Source organism: Vipera berus (genome assembly GCF_964194415.1).
Source record: "Vipera berus genome assembly, chromosome: 2".
Classification (NCBI taxonomy): Eukaryota; Metazoa; Chordata; class Lepidosauria; order Squamata; family Viperidae; genus Vipera; species Vipera berus.
This window is the reverse complement of record NC_138203.1, coordinates 48,944,725-48,965,668: the sequence shown is the minus strand read 5'-3', so window position 1 is coordinate 48,965,668 and position 20,944 is coordinate 48,944,725. Positions and strand designations below refer to the sequence as shown.

Here is a 20,944-nt window from a genome sequence, read left to right as displayed (position 1 = left end):
TTATTGCATTCTTTGATCAAGTGACAAGATTAATGGACCAGAGGAATGCTTTGGATATAATTTACTTGGAGACATTTGATAAAGCAGATCACAACCTACTACTTGATAAGATATAAAAATGTGGGTTAGACAGCATCACCACCAGATGGATTCGTAGCTTAGCGTGTGGCCGTACTCAGCGTGTGGTCCTCAATGGAACTGCATCTACATGGAGGGAAGTGTGTAATGAGGTGCCCCAGGGCTCTGTTCTGGGCCCAGTGCTCTTCAACATCTTCAACGATTTGAATGAGGGGATAGATGGGGAACTCATCAAATTGGCAGACGACACCAAGTTGGCAGGAATAGCCAACACTCCAGAAGATAGGCTTAAGATACAGGACGATCTGGACAGACTTTGAACACTGGGCGCTATCTAACAAAATGAAATTCAATTGTGAAAAAAGTAAAGCAAGAAAAACCAAATGTACAGGGATAGTATAGGCGGTACCTTGCTCAATAGTAGTAACTGTGAGAGGGATCTCGGAGTCCTAGTGGACAATCACTTAAATATGCGCCAGCAGTGTGCTGTAGCTGACAAAAAAGCCAACACAGTGCTAGGCTGCATTAACAGAGGGGTAGAATCAAGATCACATGAAGTATTAATACCACTTTACAATGCCTTGGTAAGGCCACACTTGAAATACTGCATCCAGTTTTGATTACCACGGTGTAAAAAAGATGTTGAGACTCTAGAAAGAGTACACAGAAGAGCGACAAAGATGATTAGGGGACTGGAGGCTAAAACATAAGGAACGGTTGCTGGAATTGGGTATGTCTAGTATAATGAAATGAAGGACGAGGTGGCACATGATAGAAGTTTTCCAATATCTCAGGGGCTGCCACAAAGAAGAGGGAGTCAAGCTATTCTCCAAAGTGCCTGAAGGCAGGACAAGAAGCAACCGATGGAAACTAATCAAGGAGAGAAGCAACCTAGAACTTAGGAGAAACTTCCTTACAGTTAGAACAATTAACCAGCGGAGCAAACTGCCTCCAGAAATGGTGAATGCTCCAACACTGGAAACATCACCACCAGATTGATTCGTTGCTCTTGAAATACTCCCAGTTTTAACAAAGAAAATATTTCACAACAGAATATATAACTTTTGTTATAAGCCATGGAATAAAAATTAGAATAAAGTAGCAACCTCAGACCTATTTTCTAATAGTTGTTTTTAAAACAAAACAATAGAAATATCTCCTATTGAAAGTAGCTGAAAAATACAGTATCTCTTTTATCTCTGAACTATTTTAACAGGATATAAATGGATATTGTTCATATATGGAATAAAGCAAAATGAGAATATACAGTAATCCAAAAAATAATTAGGGAACTTTTAAACAGGCTAATATTCCTTTGAAACACAATGATGATGAATCATGAAAACAAATAACAGGGCGTTTCTTCCCACTGAAGTCAAAACCTGGTTACTTCGTAACACTTGTCATAGAGCAATGATAGTGAACCTCTTAGAGACTGAGTGTCCAAACTGAGACCCAAAACCCACTTATGTATTGCCCTATCTGTTTCCTGGTAAAATACATAGGAAAATCCCATTGGAAGAAAATTCCACTTAGGGTTAGGGTTAGGTCACCATGAACTCATAGAGCAAAATGGACATTGCCAAGAAACTAGGAGAGCTTAGGTATGGTTAGGAGGACACTTATTTTTCTAGGCAGCCCTATCCATGTTTCCTGGTAAAATACATGGGAAAATCCCATTGGAGGAAAATTCAACTTAGGGTTAGGGTTAGGTCACCGTGAACTCATAGTGGAAAATGGACATTGCCAACAAACCCGGAGGGGTTAGGTACGATTACGAGGGCACTTACTTTTCCAGGCTTCCCTATCTATGTTTCCTGGTAAAATACCTGGGAAAATCCCATCGAAGCAAAATTCCACTTAGGGTTAGGGTTAGGTCACCATGTATTCATAGAGCAAAATGGACAATGCCAAGAAACTCAGATTGCTTGGGTATGGTTAGGAGGGCACTTACTTTTCTAGGCTGCCATATCTACGTTTCCTGGTAAAATACAGGGGAAAATCCCATTGAAGCAAAATTACACTTAGGGTTATGGTTACGTCACCATGAACTCATGGAGCAAAATGGACATCGCCAACAAACTCGAAGTGCTTAGGTATGGTTAGGAGGGCACTTTTCTAGGCTGCCCTATGTATGTTTCCTGGTAAAATACCTGGGAAAATCCCATTGGAGGAAAATTCCACTGAGGCTTAGGTCACCATGAACTCATAGAGCAAAATGGACATTGCCAAGAAACTTGGAGCGCTTAGGTATGGTTAGGAGGGCACTTACTTTTCTAGGCTGCTTTATCTATCCTTCCTGGTAAAATACATGGGAAAATCCCATTGGACGAAAATTCCACTTCGGGTTAGGGTTAGGTCACCATGAACTCATAGAGCAAAATAGACATCGCCATTATCATTATTTTTTGCACATAGTGGCAGAGGCCTAAAGCGAAAAGGTTTTATAAAACCCAGCTGAAGGCGTAGGACTGGGGCGATGGCACGCGTGCCAAAAGAGAGGGCTCTGCCTGCCACCTGTGGCACTTGTGCCATAGGTTTGCCACCACGGTCCTAGAGTATTGAGTGATAAAAAAAATAATGTGGAGCTCAAGAAATACAACACACACACACTCACAAAATTTGCTTTTCTGAAATAGTTCTGGTCAGCTACTATTGTCTTTACAGTTGCTTTTAATAATGAAGACTTTTGACATAATATTTGAGCACAGGTTTTGAAAAAAACTTCATTAATACCCAAAATATAAGATGATTATATAATACAGTAATCATTACATCATAAATTTCAGATTGCTAAATATATCTTGTATTGTACTTCAGGAGGTTTTCAAGACATAGACAATTAAGACTCTTTATTTAGCTCCCTTGGACTGCAAGGCGATCAAACCAGGCAGTCCTAGAGGAGATCAACCCTGACCGCTCTTAAGACCAGATCCTGAAGTTGAAACTCAAATACTTTGGCCACCTAATAAGAAGGAAGGACTCACTGGACAAGAGCCTAATGCTGGGAAAGATTGAGGGCAAGAGAAGAAGGGGACGACAGAGAATGAGGTGGCTGGATGGAGTCACTGAAGCAGTAGGCGTAAGCCTAAACGGACTCCAGAAGATGGTAGAGGACAGGAACACCTGGAGGAAAGCTGTACATGGGGTCGCGATGGGTCGGACACGACTTTGCAACTAACAACAACAACAATTTAGCTCTACTAATATCTGCTTCTTGCAGAGTAGTAACCCAATCCCATAATTTCATATAATCTCCATCCATACTTTATTCAGAAAACATTATTTCACACACTTCATATGTTAATCTTCCCTGTTTAGGCTTTTAAGCGGAAAATGCTTGAGGTGTTTTCCGTCTGTGGATTCTTTTAAATTTAAATGCTTGAGTGATTTATTTCTACTAAGATGTTTGTGTGAAAAAAATGAATTAATCACTCGTCAAATTAGAAATATTTATTTCACAATTCAATGAAACAATTGTGAATTATCTATGTGTGTCTACTACAGCTTTATGACAAGTTGGCTGGCCATACATGCATATATTTAAAATCAGGATTAGAGTAAAAAAATGGAACATAGGTATCCTCCTACCACAGTTTCAAGATTTTAGGAGAATTTGTTTGAATAATTAACTTCCCCCATCCTCCCTTTTACTAGTAGTTTACCTCTGAAGAACAGGAACAGCTTGTGTACAACTCTGCAGTCTGAAAACCAAATATGCCAGTGTTCCTGAGAACATTCTGCTTTATATTTTTTTCTTTCGTTCATTCCATTTATATAATGTGTAGTCAGCTACAGATTCATTGCAGTTTATAACATCAACAGTGAAACATTCCTAATTTATAACCAACAATTTAAAAATCCAGAGTACAAATATAAAAAACTAAGCATAGAATATAAAAAAGAAAAACTCAGCCCATCGGCAGTAATACAAGCATCTAATACAAGAATCTACTACTACTAAAGATGGTGGCAATATAGAAACTCACCAAACGCTGTCCAGAAGAGCTCCATTCTGAGGAACTTTGTAACAGATGGGGCAAGCTAAGGGGAGGCTATTCCACAGGAGGCTGCAATACAAAAGTAGTATCTCCTGGCCTCAGTTGCCCTCACTTCTTTGGAACTGGGGTACGATCAAGTGTTTCTTCTGGCATGAACATACAGTACTGGCCAATTCAAATAGGAAATGGTGCTCCTGGGAATACCAGGCACAAGCCACACAGGCTTTACAGGGGGAATAATAAATCAGCATTTTGAACTGCATTCAAAAACTATTGGGAAGTTGCATTTTGCACCAATTCCAGTTCCTGAATGCTCTTGAAAGGCAGCCTCTTGTAGAATGCACTGCAGTAGTCTTATTGCACAGTGATGCATTGCAATTGTTAACATACTAATTTGCCTATTTGGGGTGTGTGTGTGTGTGGTTTGCTATCATTTTCAGAAATTTCTACATAAGGTTCTAGTCATGAAATTCAAGAATAATTGGAAGAACCAACGCTGGAAAAATAAAGAACTGCACCTCTCCAAAAAATTAGATCAGTGCATTTTAGGATAAAAATGGCAACTAGCAATCACACAATTCTAAAGATCTCTAATTAGAAATTAACAAGAGAGCAAAGAACATTCCTTTCAACATTTCAGAGGTTGAAAGATCGCTACTGAAAACTACTGAATCCTGAACCAAATGCACAGAACAGTACTTGTGGCTCTTATGAAGTGGATAATTTCTTAGCTTTAAGAAGCAGGTAGGTAATATAATACCGAAGCTGTGCATAATTATTTAGCAATCTAAGTATAATTTAAAACTAATTATGTAGCTATTGAAATCAAGTGCACTTCAATCACTTAAAAAATCAATGTCAAACTTACATCAGCATACTGAATGATAAAGTGTCTCCGTTGCCCATCAGAAAACACAGAAAGGACATATTCCCCAGGCTTCCCGTGGCTTTCTCGCACCAAAAAGTCTCCTTGCTGTTTTAATAGCTCTTGAGCTTCTATTCTTGGGATTGCCCCATGATACCAATCTTGTTCTGCCAGGGGTTTTTCACTCGCTGATATTACATCAAAAAACTTAAAGAAAAACGTGAAAAAAAATGATTAATATAATGGCAAATATGAGAATTAAGTTACTGTAGCGGTTAAAGGTACTGGGCTAAAAATGGAAGACTGTGCACTGAGGTCTAATTCTGCCTTAGGCATGAAAACAGCTGGGTAACCTGGGGCCAGTCACCTTTTTGCAGATTGTGAAAGTTGACATAGCAAACTCTTTCTAAAAATGTTTCAAAAAGACTGTGTGGATTTGTGCAGGATTTGATTCTTTGGATTATATATTAGAATACAACGAGGAAGATCGCTGTGTTATATGCTATAATATAAATTTAATAGATATAAATAAATGAACAGAGAATAATGCTCTACTATTCTGTGCATTCATTAATAGGGCTGTGCAAAATATTCCAAAGAGAAGCTTCTTATAACATTAGTTTCTTTTCTTAAAGACTGAAGTAGCCACATCCTTTGAAAAATTGTCCCATCTGTCCTTCACTGTATGCACATGAATGATTTTCTTGTAATACTGGATTATATACTTATGTTCTAGTCAGTATGGTAATAAAGGTACCCCTCCATTCACGTGTGAGCTGCATATCATTATCAATCTTATGAGATGCCTCCTCCCCCGCCCCTTTCATGTGAACTACTAAAAGTTCACTTGTAAAGAAACATTTGCAGGAAACTGAATCAATCCTGACTTCGGGAGAAGGTATCCAACAGAAACCAATAGGCCAATAAACCATTTTGTTTATATTCACTGCCTATATCTTGAAGATAATATAGCTAGCATGCTTGATCTAGTAATAAAGGATAAAATAATGAGAAAATCATCCATTTATCAAAACCATTCCAGCGTCATGCTGTATTTTATTCTGTCTGCCTTTGTCTTGTCCTTTCAATGTAGTATGCCAAAGGTTTATAAGCTATAGTTCTGCTTTTTGCTCAGGGCTGGGTCAAGATGTTGCCAATGCTTTGCTGCAAGCCCAGTGTACACTCTTGTTATTTGCATACTTAACGAATATTATATCTTCAAAGTGGTTTGTTTTTTTAGGTGAGCCAGGTTTTGGTCAGAAGACGAACTAAAATTAACATAACCTATCTGAGAACAAGCTGTTCCAATTCATATTTACCTATAATATATTGCATCAAGGTAAGTCAAATATTTAACAAGAAGTGAGAGTATATGACAGATAAAGGCTGAGATTGGAAAATAATGATGTAATTTATACTGGCACATTTTTTAACTGAAAACCCTGATGAAACTTCATCCACAGGTTTAATTAATTTAGAAGTTAACAATCAGATAAGGCAGTGGTACAAACATGACAAGCAGATCAATGACTAAGAGAAGCCCCAAATGGACCAATCAACATATACCAGGGGTGTCAAACTCAATTTCATTGAGGGCCGCATCAGCATTGCGGTTGCCCTCAAGGGGCCGGGTGGGTATGGCCAGGGTGGGCGTGGCCTACTGGGTGGGCGTGGCTAGAGTGCGTATGGCCTACTGGGTGGGCGTGGCCAGCTCTACATCGTTGGCATCAAGGGTGCCTATGGGGGCCTGGGCAGGAGTGGGACAGATCTGAGGGTCTCTGGCAGGAGGAGGGTCTCTGGGCCTCGGCCAAGGCAGTGGGGGCCGTTCCCTCACTGTTTCCAGGATGGCTTCGTGGGCCACATGAAACCACTTCACGGGCCGGATCCGGCCCCCGGGCCTTGTGTTTGACATGTCTGACATATACAGTATTTCTTTTCTGATACCTCATCATCCTTTTGTTTTAACCCTGTTAGCCTAACTTTGCATTCTGATACTAGCCATTAGACTGAAAGGTTGACTCTAGGTAACTCTTATGGACAGGGACAGACAATTTTTTTCAATTATTATTATACTTGAAATTTGATGACTTGCTTGATCACAATAAAATCTATATACATTTCAGTTTAATTGAAACTTTGCTTATTAAATGAATGTGCACCTGTACTTTGGGAGTTCAAATGTTTGAATTCTTTAGTGATGGGTTTCATCTATTGCAAACTGCTAGGAAATACCATTCTCAATATAGGAAGTATTGTAAACATTAATCAAATGATCCTGCAGCAAATAACAGAAAATTATACAGAAAATGGTGAAAACATTTTTTTTTCTTGATAAAGACATAAGAATATATTACCTGCCCACTTACCGATGACGAGCCTAACATAGACTTTGGTGATCTTATCATACCAGCAATGGAATGTCGAATAGTATCAAACCTGGAAACTTTATCTTTTTTATCCTAGGAAACAAAGAGGGAGAAATAGTCCAACAGAAAATAAAACAATGATTTGTAGCAGATTAAATAGTCACTTCTAGATAAAATTTTGGTTTTACCCAACTTAATCATCAAACATGAGTTAAAATGGCTTCTTGGTCTCGGCTTTGTCTAAAAATGTTAGTACTTTTGAATAGTTTTGCCAAGATACTATGACTATTAAAAAATTATATTGCCAAAATAATCTCATTCTATAACCCTGATTTTTTTTTCTGTTTAAAAACTTAAACGTATTTTATTAAGTTTTCCTTGGTACTTTTCCACCACAACAAAACTGCAACAGATTAAATGGAACAAACAACACATTTACAGAACTTTCCAAGAGAATATGGTCTATTTGTAGTATTCTGATACTGGTACAGGAGACTGAATACAAAGCTGAACAGTATTGTATAACATATTCAGAAAAAGAGTCCATACAAAAGGGAAAGTTCAGTGGAATTACATGTAAACAAAATGCAGACCTGTACTGAAATCTAGGAATTTGAGCATGAGTTCCAAAAGAAAGCCTTTGTGTAAAAATGCAAGAAATAGAAAATTACAAATATATTATTTGGAAGTGCTGTAGATTGGTAACTAATTTTCTAGACTTCATTGGATTCTACTCACTGTTTGTATTGGTAAATTCTTACTCTTCAATACATGAGTGTTGCTGCTTAAATAATGGAAATGGTTCATCATCCACACAAAAGTTTGCAAAACCAACTGTTCTGAACCAGCCTGCTACCGGCCTTGCAATAAGGCAAACCCCTGTTCAAACAGTAGAGACTGGAGAGCGTCTGAGGCTGGAAAGCGTCTGCCAAGATTTATTACTCAAACAACAGAACAAGAAACAAAAACACTGGAACTTGAATCCTCAAACGGAAGGGTTGCTTTCAGCAACCAGCCCTTCCCCAAACACTCCTTTTATTTAGAGTTCAGGGCGTGGCCTCCCTGTGCCTCCTCCCGAGAAGTCCCACAGCCTTTCTCTGTTTGTTCCTGCTCGACTGCCTCCTGCGTCGGGCGTCCTTGAACAGGGCCAGCTGTGGGTCATCATCCTCCGCACTATCGGGCTCACGCAGCTGAGAAGAGGGCCCCGGCTGAGGGCTCTGCGAAGCCTCCAAGCCATCATCAGCCAGTTCGTCTTCCACACCCTCCTCCTCCCCCTCATCTGAGTCATCCGAGACATCTGAGCCGGCTGCCGGACCCACAGGCTGACCCTGAGTCACAACACCAACCCAGAACACTGCAATAGATTGTTATTCTTGACACCATCTCTTAATATTGACATTTCAACAGCAACTGAATGTTTTTTGTGTCACTAGACACTGTCCATAAATAATGTTACCATATGCACAGTCAGGTGTTGAGGCTATAGCTCACTTCTTCCTTGCATTCGCTTGATAAGCAAAAGGAGGGGGGGGAAATCACATCTCTTACCAATTTACATATTAGTGCATTCATCTTCATGACTTGCTATTTTAATGTTAATCTGATTTCATACCAAAGCTAGCTGGGATGATGGTGAATAAATAATCAATACAATAGTGATCTTTTTTTATTTGATATTTAAAATAAACTTGAAGTAGAACATAAGAAACCAACATTTAAAATAAATTATCAGACACAAAGGGGAACAGATGCAAATTTAACATCTGCACAAAATAAAATTGAGTTAGCCATAAAAAACTATTTCAAATAGTATCTGATCAATTGATATAAAAATGGTCACAAATAGACTGTCTGGATCCTCAAAATAGTCTTTAGACAACAAAGCATAATTTTTGAAATTATAATTTGTCCAATAATAAAACGAGCTACTGAGAGTTCCCTGACAGATTGATTGTAGATAGTGGGTTAAATGGCTATTTAAAAAAACCAAAAACCCTGATCTCTACATTACCATAGATACCAATTTTGCTTCTAGGTCTGCCAGGAGTTGGGATGATCAACATACTTCCCGCACTCAGTAATACAAAGACAAAGGGCCTTTTTCATATAAATGAATTATGGGAATTAGCAGCAGCTAAATGAGTCATTCTGATATCTCTAAAGGGGAAAGGGACAATTTCCCCCAAACTAGTTCAAATAATGCATTAATATTGCATTCACCAACATTCTATTTTTTAACTGTCCTCTGTAGAACATATGACTAAAATAATATCCCTAACCCTTGTATTTTGCTTGGCTTCCTTTGCTATAAATATTTACTACCTTTTAAAATATAAATATTTATCTAGTTAAGTATTTTTTAAAACCAGAAAGCAGAGAAGTTGACAAGGGAAGAATTTGCTAATTTTAATTTTAATTCTGTTTTTTCCATACCCTCTCATATTTTTATATTTCCCAATCAATAAGTAAAAAAAAGAAACAAAGAAACAAAAAAAGAAAGAAGAGCAGCTTATTTCTCCCTCCAAATTCTAAATGTTCTTACAAATAACAATCAGTTCAACATTCAACTATATTTACATTAGTGGATTTAAGTACTAGACTACAAAAAATAACATATGAAAATATGTATTTCTCCTAATTTAATATATATTTATTCCCTCAATTTCTCATTCTTTTTAACCATAGCTAAGAATGTATTTAGTCTATTTAAACTTTGAACATTCCATTCAATAGTTCTAATCATATAATACTTTAAATCTCATTCAAAACACATTTTTTATATTTTTCTTATCACATTTAAGTAGCTAAAACGTTTGCTTTTGTTTAAATCAATTCAACTCAGAAGAATAGAAAACAAAAAACAAACAAAAAACCCACAATTATATTGATTTGGAGGAAGAAAAAGAAAAATTCCCTCTGAGTAATATATTTCAAAATTTTCCCTTTTCTTAGCCATATTCAAACAAATGTTTCTTTTTGAAGTATTCTTTCTGATATATTCCATCTTTTTCCTGATGTTTCATCATCATTTGTTTCCCTAAAGGGAATTTTTTCTCATTCTTTTCCTTATCTTCAAAGTTGTTTAGACGTATTAAAATATTTCCCAATTGAATTAAATGATAATTTTTTATTTTATATGATTCCATCTTCAAGTCTCTATCCTCAAAATTATATTTAATCATCTCTGCTATATTTTCCTGAGAGAGTTCTTGAAGTGAAATTAAGTTGAGAATAACTTGATTCATGCTCTCAAGGTTATTCTGCATTTCCTTGTAATTTAAGGTCATTGTCCTTTGAAATTTTTGCTGCTTATCATATACTTCCTTTTTTGAAATGAGCATTTTATAAGGTTCCTTCTTTGAGTCTCTGTCTTCAGAATCTTGTTCAGTCATCTCTACTGTATTTTCCTGAGGAATTTCTTGGAGTGAAATTAAGTTGAAAATGAGTTGATTCATATTCTCAAAGTTATTCTGGATTTTTATATAGTTTAAAGTCATTGTCCTTTGAAATTGTTGTCGCTCATCACATGTTTCCTTTTGTAAAGTATTCATTGCTTCAGCTACAGTTGCAAGAAAAAGTATGTGAACCCTTTCGGATTACGTGGCGTTTTGCATGAATTGGCCATAAAATGAGCTCTAAACGTCATGTAAGTCACAATAGAAAAACACAGTCTGCTTAAAATACTACACAAACATTAGCTGTTGTCATGTTTTAATTGAACATAAGATGGAAACATTCACAGTGCAGGGTGGAAGAAGTATGTGAACCCGTAGCCCAGGGGTAGGCAACCTCGGCTCTTTTATGACTCATGGACTTCAACTCCCAGAATTCCTGAGTTAGCTATGCTGACTCAAGAATTCTGGGAGTTGAAGTCCATGAGTCATAAAAGAGCCGAGATTGCCGACCCCTGCCCTAGCCTAATGACTTCTCCAAGAGCTAATTGGAGCCAGGAGTCAGCCAACCTTGACTCCAACCAGTGTGATGATATTGGATGTGTTGCTGACAGCTGTCCTGCTCTTTAAAACACAAACCTGTTTTGGGTTTACTGGTCTCAAGAAGCACTGTCTGATGTGAACCATGCCTCGCAGAAAAGAGCTCTCAGAAGACCTACGATCAAGAATTGTTGACTTGCACGAAGCTGGAAAGGGTTACAAAAGTATCTCCAAAAGCCTTGATGTTCATGTGTCCATGGTAAGACAGACTGTCTACAAATGGAGAGAGTTTAGCACTGTTGCTACTCTCCCTAGGCGTGGTTGTCCTGTAAAAATGACTGCAAGAGCACAGCGCATAATGCTCAATGAGGTAAAGAAGAATCCTAGAGTGTCAGCTAAAGACCTACAGAAATCTCTGGCACATGCTAACATTTTTGTTGACACATCTACAATAAGGAAAACATTAAACGAGAATGGAGTACATGGGAGGACACCACGGAGGAAGCCATTGCTGTCCAAAAAAAAATATTGCAGCACGTTTGAAGTTTGCAAAAGAGCACCTTGATGTTCCACAGCACTACTGGCAAAATATACTGGACAGATGAAACCAAAATTGAGTTGTTTGGGAAAAACACACAACACTATGTGTGTAGAAAAAAAGGCACAGCACACCAACATCAAAACCTCATCCCCACTGTAAAACATGGCGGAGGGAACATCATGGTTTGGGGCTGCTTTGCTGCCTCAGGGCCTGGACGGACTGTTGTCATTGATGGGAAAATGAATTCCAGAGTTTATCAGGACATTTTGCAGGAAAACGTACGACCATCTGTCCGCCAACTGAAGCTCCGCAGAGGATGGGTGATGCAACAGGACAATGACCCAAAGCATACAAGTAATTCAACAAAACAATGGCTTCAACAGAACAGAATACGCCTTCTGGAGTGGCCCAGTCAGGGTCCTGACCTCAACCCAATTGAAATGCTGTGGCATGACCTTAAGAGAGCGATTCACACCAGACATCCCAAGAATATTGCTACACTGAAACAGTTTTGTGCAGAGGAGTGGTCCAAAATTACTCCAGATCGTTGTGCAGGTCTGATCTGCAACTACAGGAAACGTTTGGTTAAGGTTATTGCTGCCAAAGGAGGGTCAACCAGTTATTAAGTCCAAAGGTTCACATACTTTTTCCACCCTGCACTGTGAATGTTTCCATCTTATGTTCAATTAAAACATGACAACAGCTAATGTTTGTGTAGTATTATTTTAAGCAGACTGGGTTTTTCTATTGTTGTGACTTACATGACGTTTAGAGTGCATTTTATGGCCAATTCATGCAAAACTCCACATAATCCCAAAGGGTTCACATACTTTTTCTTGCAACTGTATATTATCTTTGTTTAAACAGGTGCATTTTCTGAAAGCTTAAAAGTTCAAAGGGAAAAAAAAGAAAAGAAAAAAAATCGTCATCCACCAGCAGGTGTCAGCGTTTGCTCATTTTTCATGTCTTTCTAGTTGTTTTCTTTCTCTAACAGGTAAATGTCACCGCCCAACTAAAAGGGAGGGAGCGAAGTCCCCCTCCCCCTTTCCTTTTTCGGAGATCTCTTTTTTGGGGGATTTTCTTCTTCAGGAAAGTAGGTAGGATAGAGAAAATCAGTATTCTTACCCAGATTCAAGCATGCTGTTTATTATTTTGCTTAATCACTTATGACTTCCGGTGCTTCAGCTATGACTGGACATGGCGTTAGCCAGCCTTTTCTTCCGTTGGTTTCTGGGAGGCTTCTCCTGGACTGTTCGGAGAGACCACCATCTCTCCTAAGTCCCTGGGATTTCCTTCCTTCATTCCACCCCTTCAGGGTGGATTCTGGCCCCTTAGGGTCCCCAACAAAAAGAAATTTCAGCTGGAGGATCCGACGTTTTGAATTCTCCAACTGCTCTGCTGAGAAACAGGAACTGGAAGTCTATGTCTTATTTCATTCTTAAGTGGCTTGTGAAGAAAAATTTCTAGCTCATTGAAGATTTAAAATGAAGACGGTTTGTATATACTGTAGAAGTCAAACTAGGTTAGCAGATATGAATCACAACATTCTTCTTGTCTTTTAACACTGCATTTGCTCATATATTTTTCCTCATAAGAGAGGAAAAAGTTAGGAAACATATCATATTAATTTACTTCCTAGCACCAACTCAGCTTCCTTCTCAGATTAACTGCTGAAAGGACATCAAGCCAATTTGTGTGTGTGTGTTGTGGGGAGGGGGAGAACACTAGTAACTGCCTGGTATAAACCAGAAATGTATTGAATAGTTATTTGGATATATAGGCAGTGGATTAAGTGGAGGAGGAAAACAGATTTAAAGTGGAGGTTCTATATGCAGTAGTAGTAGTAGTGATTGAATTATAGAGTAAACTGAATGTTATCTAATTAGTTCTTTAACTTGGGATATTCTGTATCAACCTCAGTAGCTTACTTATGAAGAGAAAAGAAGAGAATTTTAAAAGGAATCATTGGCTGTCAAAGTAGCAGATTGCAAGAAAATGGACATAAACGTCAAAGGAAGTTCTGCACGTCTCAAGTAATCTCAGAATTCCTAAACTAGGGAGATTAATTTTCATCTTTCAAACCACTCTTGTGCCATATTTTTTACTCTAAACTACCTATTTCATACCAACCATATAAGAAAGCAGAATAGTTTTTCAGGAAGTTTCCAGATGGCACTTATTCTCAGATTTGATTGAGTTACAAAAAATATTCAGGATGCTGAGAAGATAATGTTCCTAAAAACCAACTGTTAGCCATTAAGAACAGCAGCTTTGAAAGAATGTTTGCCAAATATGCAAAAATTCTAATACCCAATAAAAAAGGCCTTGATATTGATGTATAATAATGCATCATACTGCAAGAAAAAAAATTCAGCTTACATTGTAAAATTGGGCGATCAAATAGTTGTATTTGTGGACAGGGAAGACAGTAAATAAGTTGTTTTAACTGATTGTTGAACCTGGAATGTTCAACCCTAACTCTCCAAGTTCCATCCAAACAGAATACTAGAAATTAAAGGAAGTCAATTCATTTCATGTAAACATCCTGCCTGCCTTTTAGGTTTTCTTTTTCTTTTTCAACAGATACAGATACTTTTGCAGTCCCATATTTTCTAAAAAGTGTTTAAAACTGTTTAAAAAAACTTTAAAGCACTGATCAAAGAAAAAGTAAGTATATAATTATCATTATAAATTATGAATTAACTCTTGAATTTTGATATGTACATTATAAAATGCTGAACAAACTTTAGCATTTTTAAAAATATTTCTTAAAATATTTTTCCCAGGATAGCATTATTTAATAAGTTACAGAACACTTAGACATTTTGAACCACTGTTACACAGCTATTCTTCATAAATCCTATTCAAATTAAACTATTCCAAGATAATCAAAACAAAAGTATAACATGAAATTATGATAAGACCTAAAAGGATTCAAATTTAGGCAATTCCTTTTTCGTATAGGTGCATGTGACAGAGGCTGAATTTAATCCATCACTTTATTTTACATTCTTTGTCTTCTCACTGTAAAATATACTTAAATAATAGATTTCACGGATATTTTTCCAGAAATCAAAATGACTATGCAGAGCAAACGGGGAGCCAGTTTATTTACTGAAGGAAATTGAGTCCTTCTTTCCAGCATCACCTTTGCACATACGTTATGGAAGAAACTGATATCTGAATCTGAAAAAACTGTAACTCTACAAAGGTAGTAACTCATTACAATTCTGGATGTGCCACATAAACTGCATCATTTAAGTTTAAATAGAATAGTAAAGCTTTTGAACCTAGAAGTATTTTTAAAACATTGTATGTGGTCAGTGCTCTAACAAAATAGTTCTATGAAATACCTGTACATTCACAAAATGACTGCCATAGCAGCACAAAACATCAATCTGAAATAAAATGGATAAGATTGCACCATACCACCTCTTCTACAATTTTAGCTCATCTTTGCCTCCTACAGTCCCCTTAACTGCGCTGAACTGATCTTATTTTCTAAGAATATCCAAGGATTCTAAGAGATCCAGAGACAATCTTGTAAATATCAATCCACGCTATTCTTTGACAACTTTTATATCATTATTTATCAACAAAAGTTGAGAAAGGGCAGTTTACAATATGAAAGAAATTGTACTACTAGAGACAACAATTGGAGAAAGTGTGAGATTGCACAATGACAATGCTTGCACACAAGCATGCACTAGGTATCTTGTTATATTAAAGTATATTTTGAATTTTTCAGCCTTGTGGTCCAATAAAATTTGCAGGCCTTTCAATAATTTTTTGCAGAAAATTTATTTCAATGCCAGAAAAAAATGAACTAGAAATATCAATATGGCATTAATCATGATACAAATTAAAAGACAGAATTTTCTTGATGTAACTAAGACTCAAGACTAGAATTTGAGAACAATGGAAGGAGATACAGGGAACTTGATTACTAGCACAAAGACTTTTACTCAGAAAGCTAAAAACAATCTATATAAGGCTCCTAAAAATGAACTGCTAGTTATTTACTTGCAAACTAGGTCACTTAACATCATAGCATGAAATTTAACATCAAGTTGTCTTCCCTGGTTGTAAAACCAATTAATCTAATAGTTCAATCTTGATAAATTGTAAAAACAAGGATTTATAGTTAATTAGTTTACATTTTATTTAAATGGCACTGCTAATTTGCCAGCATTTCCCAAAAGCATTACCCAGTTCAGTTTCTCAGTTTAATCTGATATATAACAGAGTACAAATGTTTTAAACTGAAATTGACTGAATATATCATATATGCTACAAGAGGAATACATTATTAAAAACAGATGAATTTTTGAAATGATTATCTACATATAGATAACATTAAAAGCTCTTCCTAAAGAAAATAAAAGGATAATAAAATTGGAACAAAATGGATATTCTCTTCAATCAATCTGGATTTTGCCTAACAAAGATACCATGCTCATTTCTTCACTAGGTTTGGAAAGAAGATAAATGCAAAAGGAATTTTAATCCACACACACATTTGGGGTTTTTTTTTGACAGAGAACCTGTGTTACCTGAAGAACCAAGAAAACAAATTATGAGGATACGTACCATACACCTGATATAATGCAGTCATGTTGCCCAAACTGGCCAGGAAAAATATATTTAAGTCCAGTACATTTGGAGAACACCAACAGTGTAAACATACTGTAAGTTTTCACGTGAGAGACCTCATTTAGACTGCCTTTTAATTAAAAATACAATAAAATGAGTTCTAGAGCAGGGGTCCCCAACCTGTGGGCCGCGGCTCAGTAGTGGGCCATGGGTTGCTGGCCACTGGGCTGCTGGACACGTAGGCCAGTGCGCACACCCGTGCACGCACACCCCCTCGCGCTAGTGCTGCAGCTGCGGGGTGCAAAAGCAGGACGCCATGCCACGCGGTGCAAAAATGTGTCACTGCTGCCTCAGGGCATGAAAACGGGCTGCTGCCACTCCTTGGGGCACAAAATTGGGACACCGCCGCACTGTGAAAATGGAACACCACCACACCATGGGGTGCAAAAACAGGCCGATGCCACACCTCAGGACGCTAAAATGGGATGCTGCCGTGCCTTGGAGTGCGAAAAGGGGCCGACGCCGTGCCTCGGGGCACAGAAACAGAGAGCTGTGCACAAGAACGGGGCAGGGCTAGTGAGCATCACGCAAGTGCTAGCCCCGCTCAATTTGGGTCATGTGCATGCTTGCAGTTCTGCACGCACCGCGCACATGCATAAAATGCTTCTCCCTTTTTTTCCCGGTCTGCCAACCAAAGGTTGGTGACCTTTACGCTCTAGAGCAGACATGTCAAACTCACGACATCATGTGACAGCAATGAGGTGTGCACAGCTTCCGCATGACGCGTCTGGCCCACGGGCTGGCTGTTTGACACCCCTGTTCTAGAGCATAAACATTTTTTGCCTTACTATATTTATTTTTACAGAACAGATTTATACAGTAATCTCCCTAATTTTCTTTTAATATAATAGTCCTTTAAATCTTTAGAGCAGATACAGGGAACGTGCCAAGGGCTCCAATTTTGCCAGCAGTTTTTATTTGATCAGTGAATACCATCACTAGATTTAATACAAGTATCACTATAAATAAGCCAAACATTTTTAACCTATTTATTTAGGTTAAACATACAAACACATGCCATGATGAATGAGAAATGTAAGATTGCAAACTAATAATGCTTATGCATTGTGATGTTATAATGGTAGGATATTTTATGAAATATTTAAATACTAGGTATTATTGTGTTTCCCTGAAAATAAGACCTGGTCGTATTATTTTTGCCTCCAAAAGAGGCACCAGGTCTTATTTTCAGGGGGTGTCTTTTCCATGGTCTCACCTCGCGGCAGTGGCAGCAACAGTCCCACGCAGCCAGCCCACTTCTTCTGTGACTGCTTGCTGCCACTCACAAGCATCGTCTCCCAGCCTCCATTTCACTGTCAGAGGCCTTCAGGAAATGCCTCTGCAGCTGAGAATGGAGCTCCAGATTAATGTGTGCAGCGTCCCCTGGTGTGCATTTCCAGATGGTGAAATGCAGCTCGGTGGACGCCATGCATGTCAATCCAGAACTCCATTCTCATTTGCAGAGGCATTTTCCTGACAGCAAAATGGAGGTTGGGGGTGATGTGTGTATGTGAGTGGTGGCCAGCAGTCACAGAAGTGACACGGAGAGGCAGGTGTCAGGGCATGGGAGGCCTGGCTACAATGGTAAAGAGGGTGCGGGACGTATGGGGCAGCTCCAACCCCCACCTTTTTTAGACATGCATCTTGTCCCAAAACTAGGGCTATTTTTGGGGTGGGGTTTATATTAGGCGTACCCCCAAAAATCAAGCTAGGGCTTATTTTCAGGGTAGGTCTTCCTTTCCAGGAAACACAGTATATATTTTAATCTATAAATTATAATTCATTTCAGTTCATGAATAGTCTTACATTTTCTTTATCAACTAGATTTTGCAAGACAATAGCAGTATTTTTCAGCTTCCGATGTAAGCCCATAAAATGGAATGGTGAATTATTTCCTATGTCTATATTAGTTTATTTTCATTCATCAGAAAATTACTTAAATCTATTCTTCAAAGGACTCCAATTTTGCCAGCATGTTTATTTGACCAGTGGATACCATCACTAGATTTAACACAAGCATCACTATGCATCAGCAAAAAATGTCATTTTTAACCTATTTACCTATGTATATATACATGTTAGTAAATGTATATGTACATTTACTTATGTATATATACACAGGTATATATACATGTATATAAACATGCTACTCATGATCACATTAGAATTATCTGCATTACCTGAATCCTATGTGATTATTTCTGACATCCTAATTTCTTTACAGTAGACATCCTCAGAACTAGGATGATCACATTAGAATTATTTGCTTTACCTGAATCCTATGTGATTATTTCTGACATCCTAATTTCTTTACAGTAGACGCCCTCAGAACTAGGATGATGTTTAACCATGTGGTTTCTATCGTGTTGGCTTTTCACAATCTATGAACCTAATCACTATAGATGAAAACTAGATTTTATGATTCAATGTCTTGTGTGGATCCAGTTTTTTGGCTTATTCAATTAACTATGAATATCCACTGCTTTCACTGGCCTTTATTCTCTCTCTGAAAGGGAGAAAAATATCAGAAATAATTATTTAAAAATATTCTGAATTGATAATTTTATGCAAATTTGTTACATTAACTTTAGTCCCAATAGCAAATGAAATACCTAAGCACATCATAAAAATAACCACAAGAATCCAAGAATCAATTTTACAAATAAATGGAAAAATTTCTTTTTACCATTCCATGTTATTGTGGAATATATTGGGCAAGGTTATAAGCAATGGATGGAAGGCAAACTGTTAAAGTAACAACACCTTCTGTCAGCCTCTTGTATGCACCAAAAAAATAGGAAAAAAGGGGGGGAAAGTATTGTCTTTTAAATTATATAGTCTTACCTTAACTTTTGTGGATGCTGTATGTGAGGAAAGTGGCAGAGATTTAGTAGTAACTGAAGAAACCATAGGCTCAACATTTTCACAAGTAGTACTGAGTTCAGGATCTGGTCTATCATGTAATGCTGAGCATTTGTTGCATTTTTGAGCCATAATGAATATCAGAAATATATGACTTGTCAGTATGCTAAACAGATTGGCCCCAATCTGAACAATATCTAGTTGTGAGATAACAATCTAGAATACCAAAAACAATTTTGTTCAGTTTCGGAGTAAGCTGGCATACTATCTTGAACCCAGAATGTCTTTGATCTCATAGGCTGGCAAGCTGGAGTACTCTATGCTACATACATATTTCTTCCATTTATAGGCTGCTACAAACCCTCTTACTATAAAAGTTATCAACTATTTACTTCCATTCTTATTTATAAGCAAACTCTTTGACAATACTCAAGACACCACTGAAATGATTCCATTTTGTTAAGCAAGGAAGCAGCTATTGGGCAACTGTTTCAGCCTCCACTCTTTAGCTCCAATTGCTGAACTGACAGAACACCCCAGAAGCTGGCAGTTTCCCTGTGTCACTTTGAATATAAGAATTCTGCAGGTGAGAATGCTTAGAACACTTGCATGCATTCTGCTGTGATGAATAATGCTGCAGTGCGACAATGTGTCCTAAAGTAAACAGCTAGACAGGCTAATATGTAGCATTAAGCAACTGTACCAATTGTACTGAGAAATACTAGCTGAAACCACATCTTGATTGATTGCTGAATTAACTCACACCAATGTCACTTCCAAATTCAGTATGTTGTTATCAATGGCTGCTCATTCTCACTGGCCATTTCCTTGCCTCTACTTTTATGCCCAATATATCAAGGATAAACCAAGCAGAGATTAGTGTTCTTCTTACTGCTTAATCATTTGGAAAAGACGCTGACCAGCAGCACCAGGAGGCTTCACAGAATGGCAAGGACAATCCTACTAAATATATATATATTTATATATATATATCCTGAGGCAATACTTTCAGCCCTGTTAGGTAGACCAGACCAGGAAATCAAGTTTTATTGAGATTGCTTATAACAGGGGTGTCAAACTCAATTTCATTGAGGGCCGCATCAGCACTGCGGTTGCCCACAGGGGGCCAGGTGGGTATGGCCAGGGTGGGCGTGGCTAGGGTGCGAGGTCTACTGGGTGGGCGTGGCCAGCTCTACTTCGTTCGCATCAAGGGTGCCTATGGGAGCCTGGGCAGGAGTGGGACAGATCTGAGGATCTCTGGCAGAAGGAGGGTCTCTGGGCCAGGGCCAAGGCAGTGGGGGCCGTTCCCTCACTGTTTCCAGGATGGCTTCGTGGGCCACATAAAACCACTTCGCGAGCTGGATCCGGCCCCCGGGCCTTGTGTTTGACATGTCTGGCTTATAACAACAAAATCTTGTGGCCTCTTCCTTATTCTTATACTCCACTGACTTAGGGAAACATCTGCCTGAACAATTTCCAAATATTATCTCAGATTTTAAAAAGTACTTCAGTCCCTTTTGCCTAGGCAAATAATTCTGCATATCTCCACTAGGATTTTTCCTTACTAACTACAACTATACACTAATGAACCATCACGTTCTAGTGGGATCCATTCTGGAGTTCTGAAAGAATTTAAATGTGAAATT

General features: G+C 38.0%; 1 protein-coding gene across 1 annotated transcript in view; it reads right to left on the bottom strand.

Moving 5' to 3' along the window:
* The window catches only part of FER (FER tyrosine kinase), a 144,131-nt gene that overhangs the window by 68,006 nt on the left and 55,181 nt on the right, over positions 1–20,944 (bottom strand). Inside the window, exons 11-12 of the mRNA XM_081317517.1 lie at positions 7,311–7,403; positions 4,948–5,151 (exon numbers count right to left, since the gene is read on the bottom strand). Of these exons, the coding sequence (XP_081173643.1) occupies positions 4,948–5,151; positions 7,311–7,403 (297 nt within the window). The remainder of the gene's footprint in view (positions 1–4,947; positions 5,152–7,310; positions 7,404–20,944) is intronic.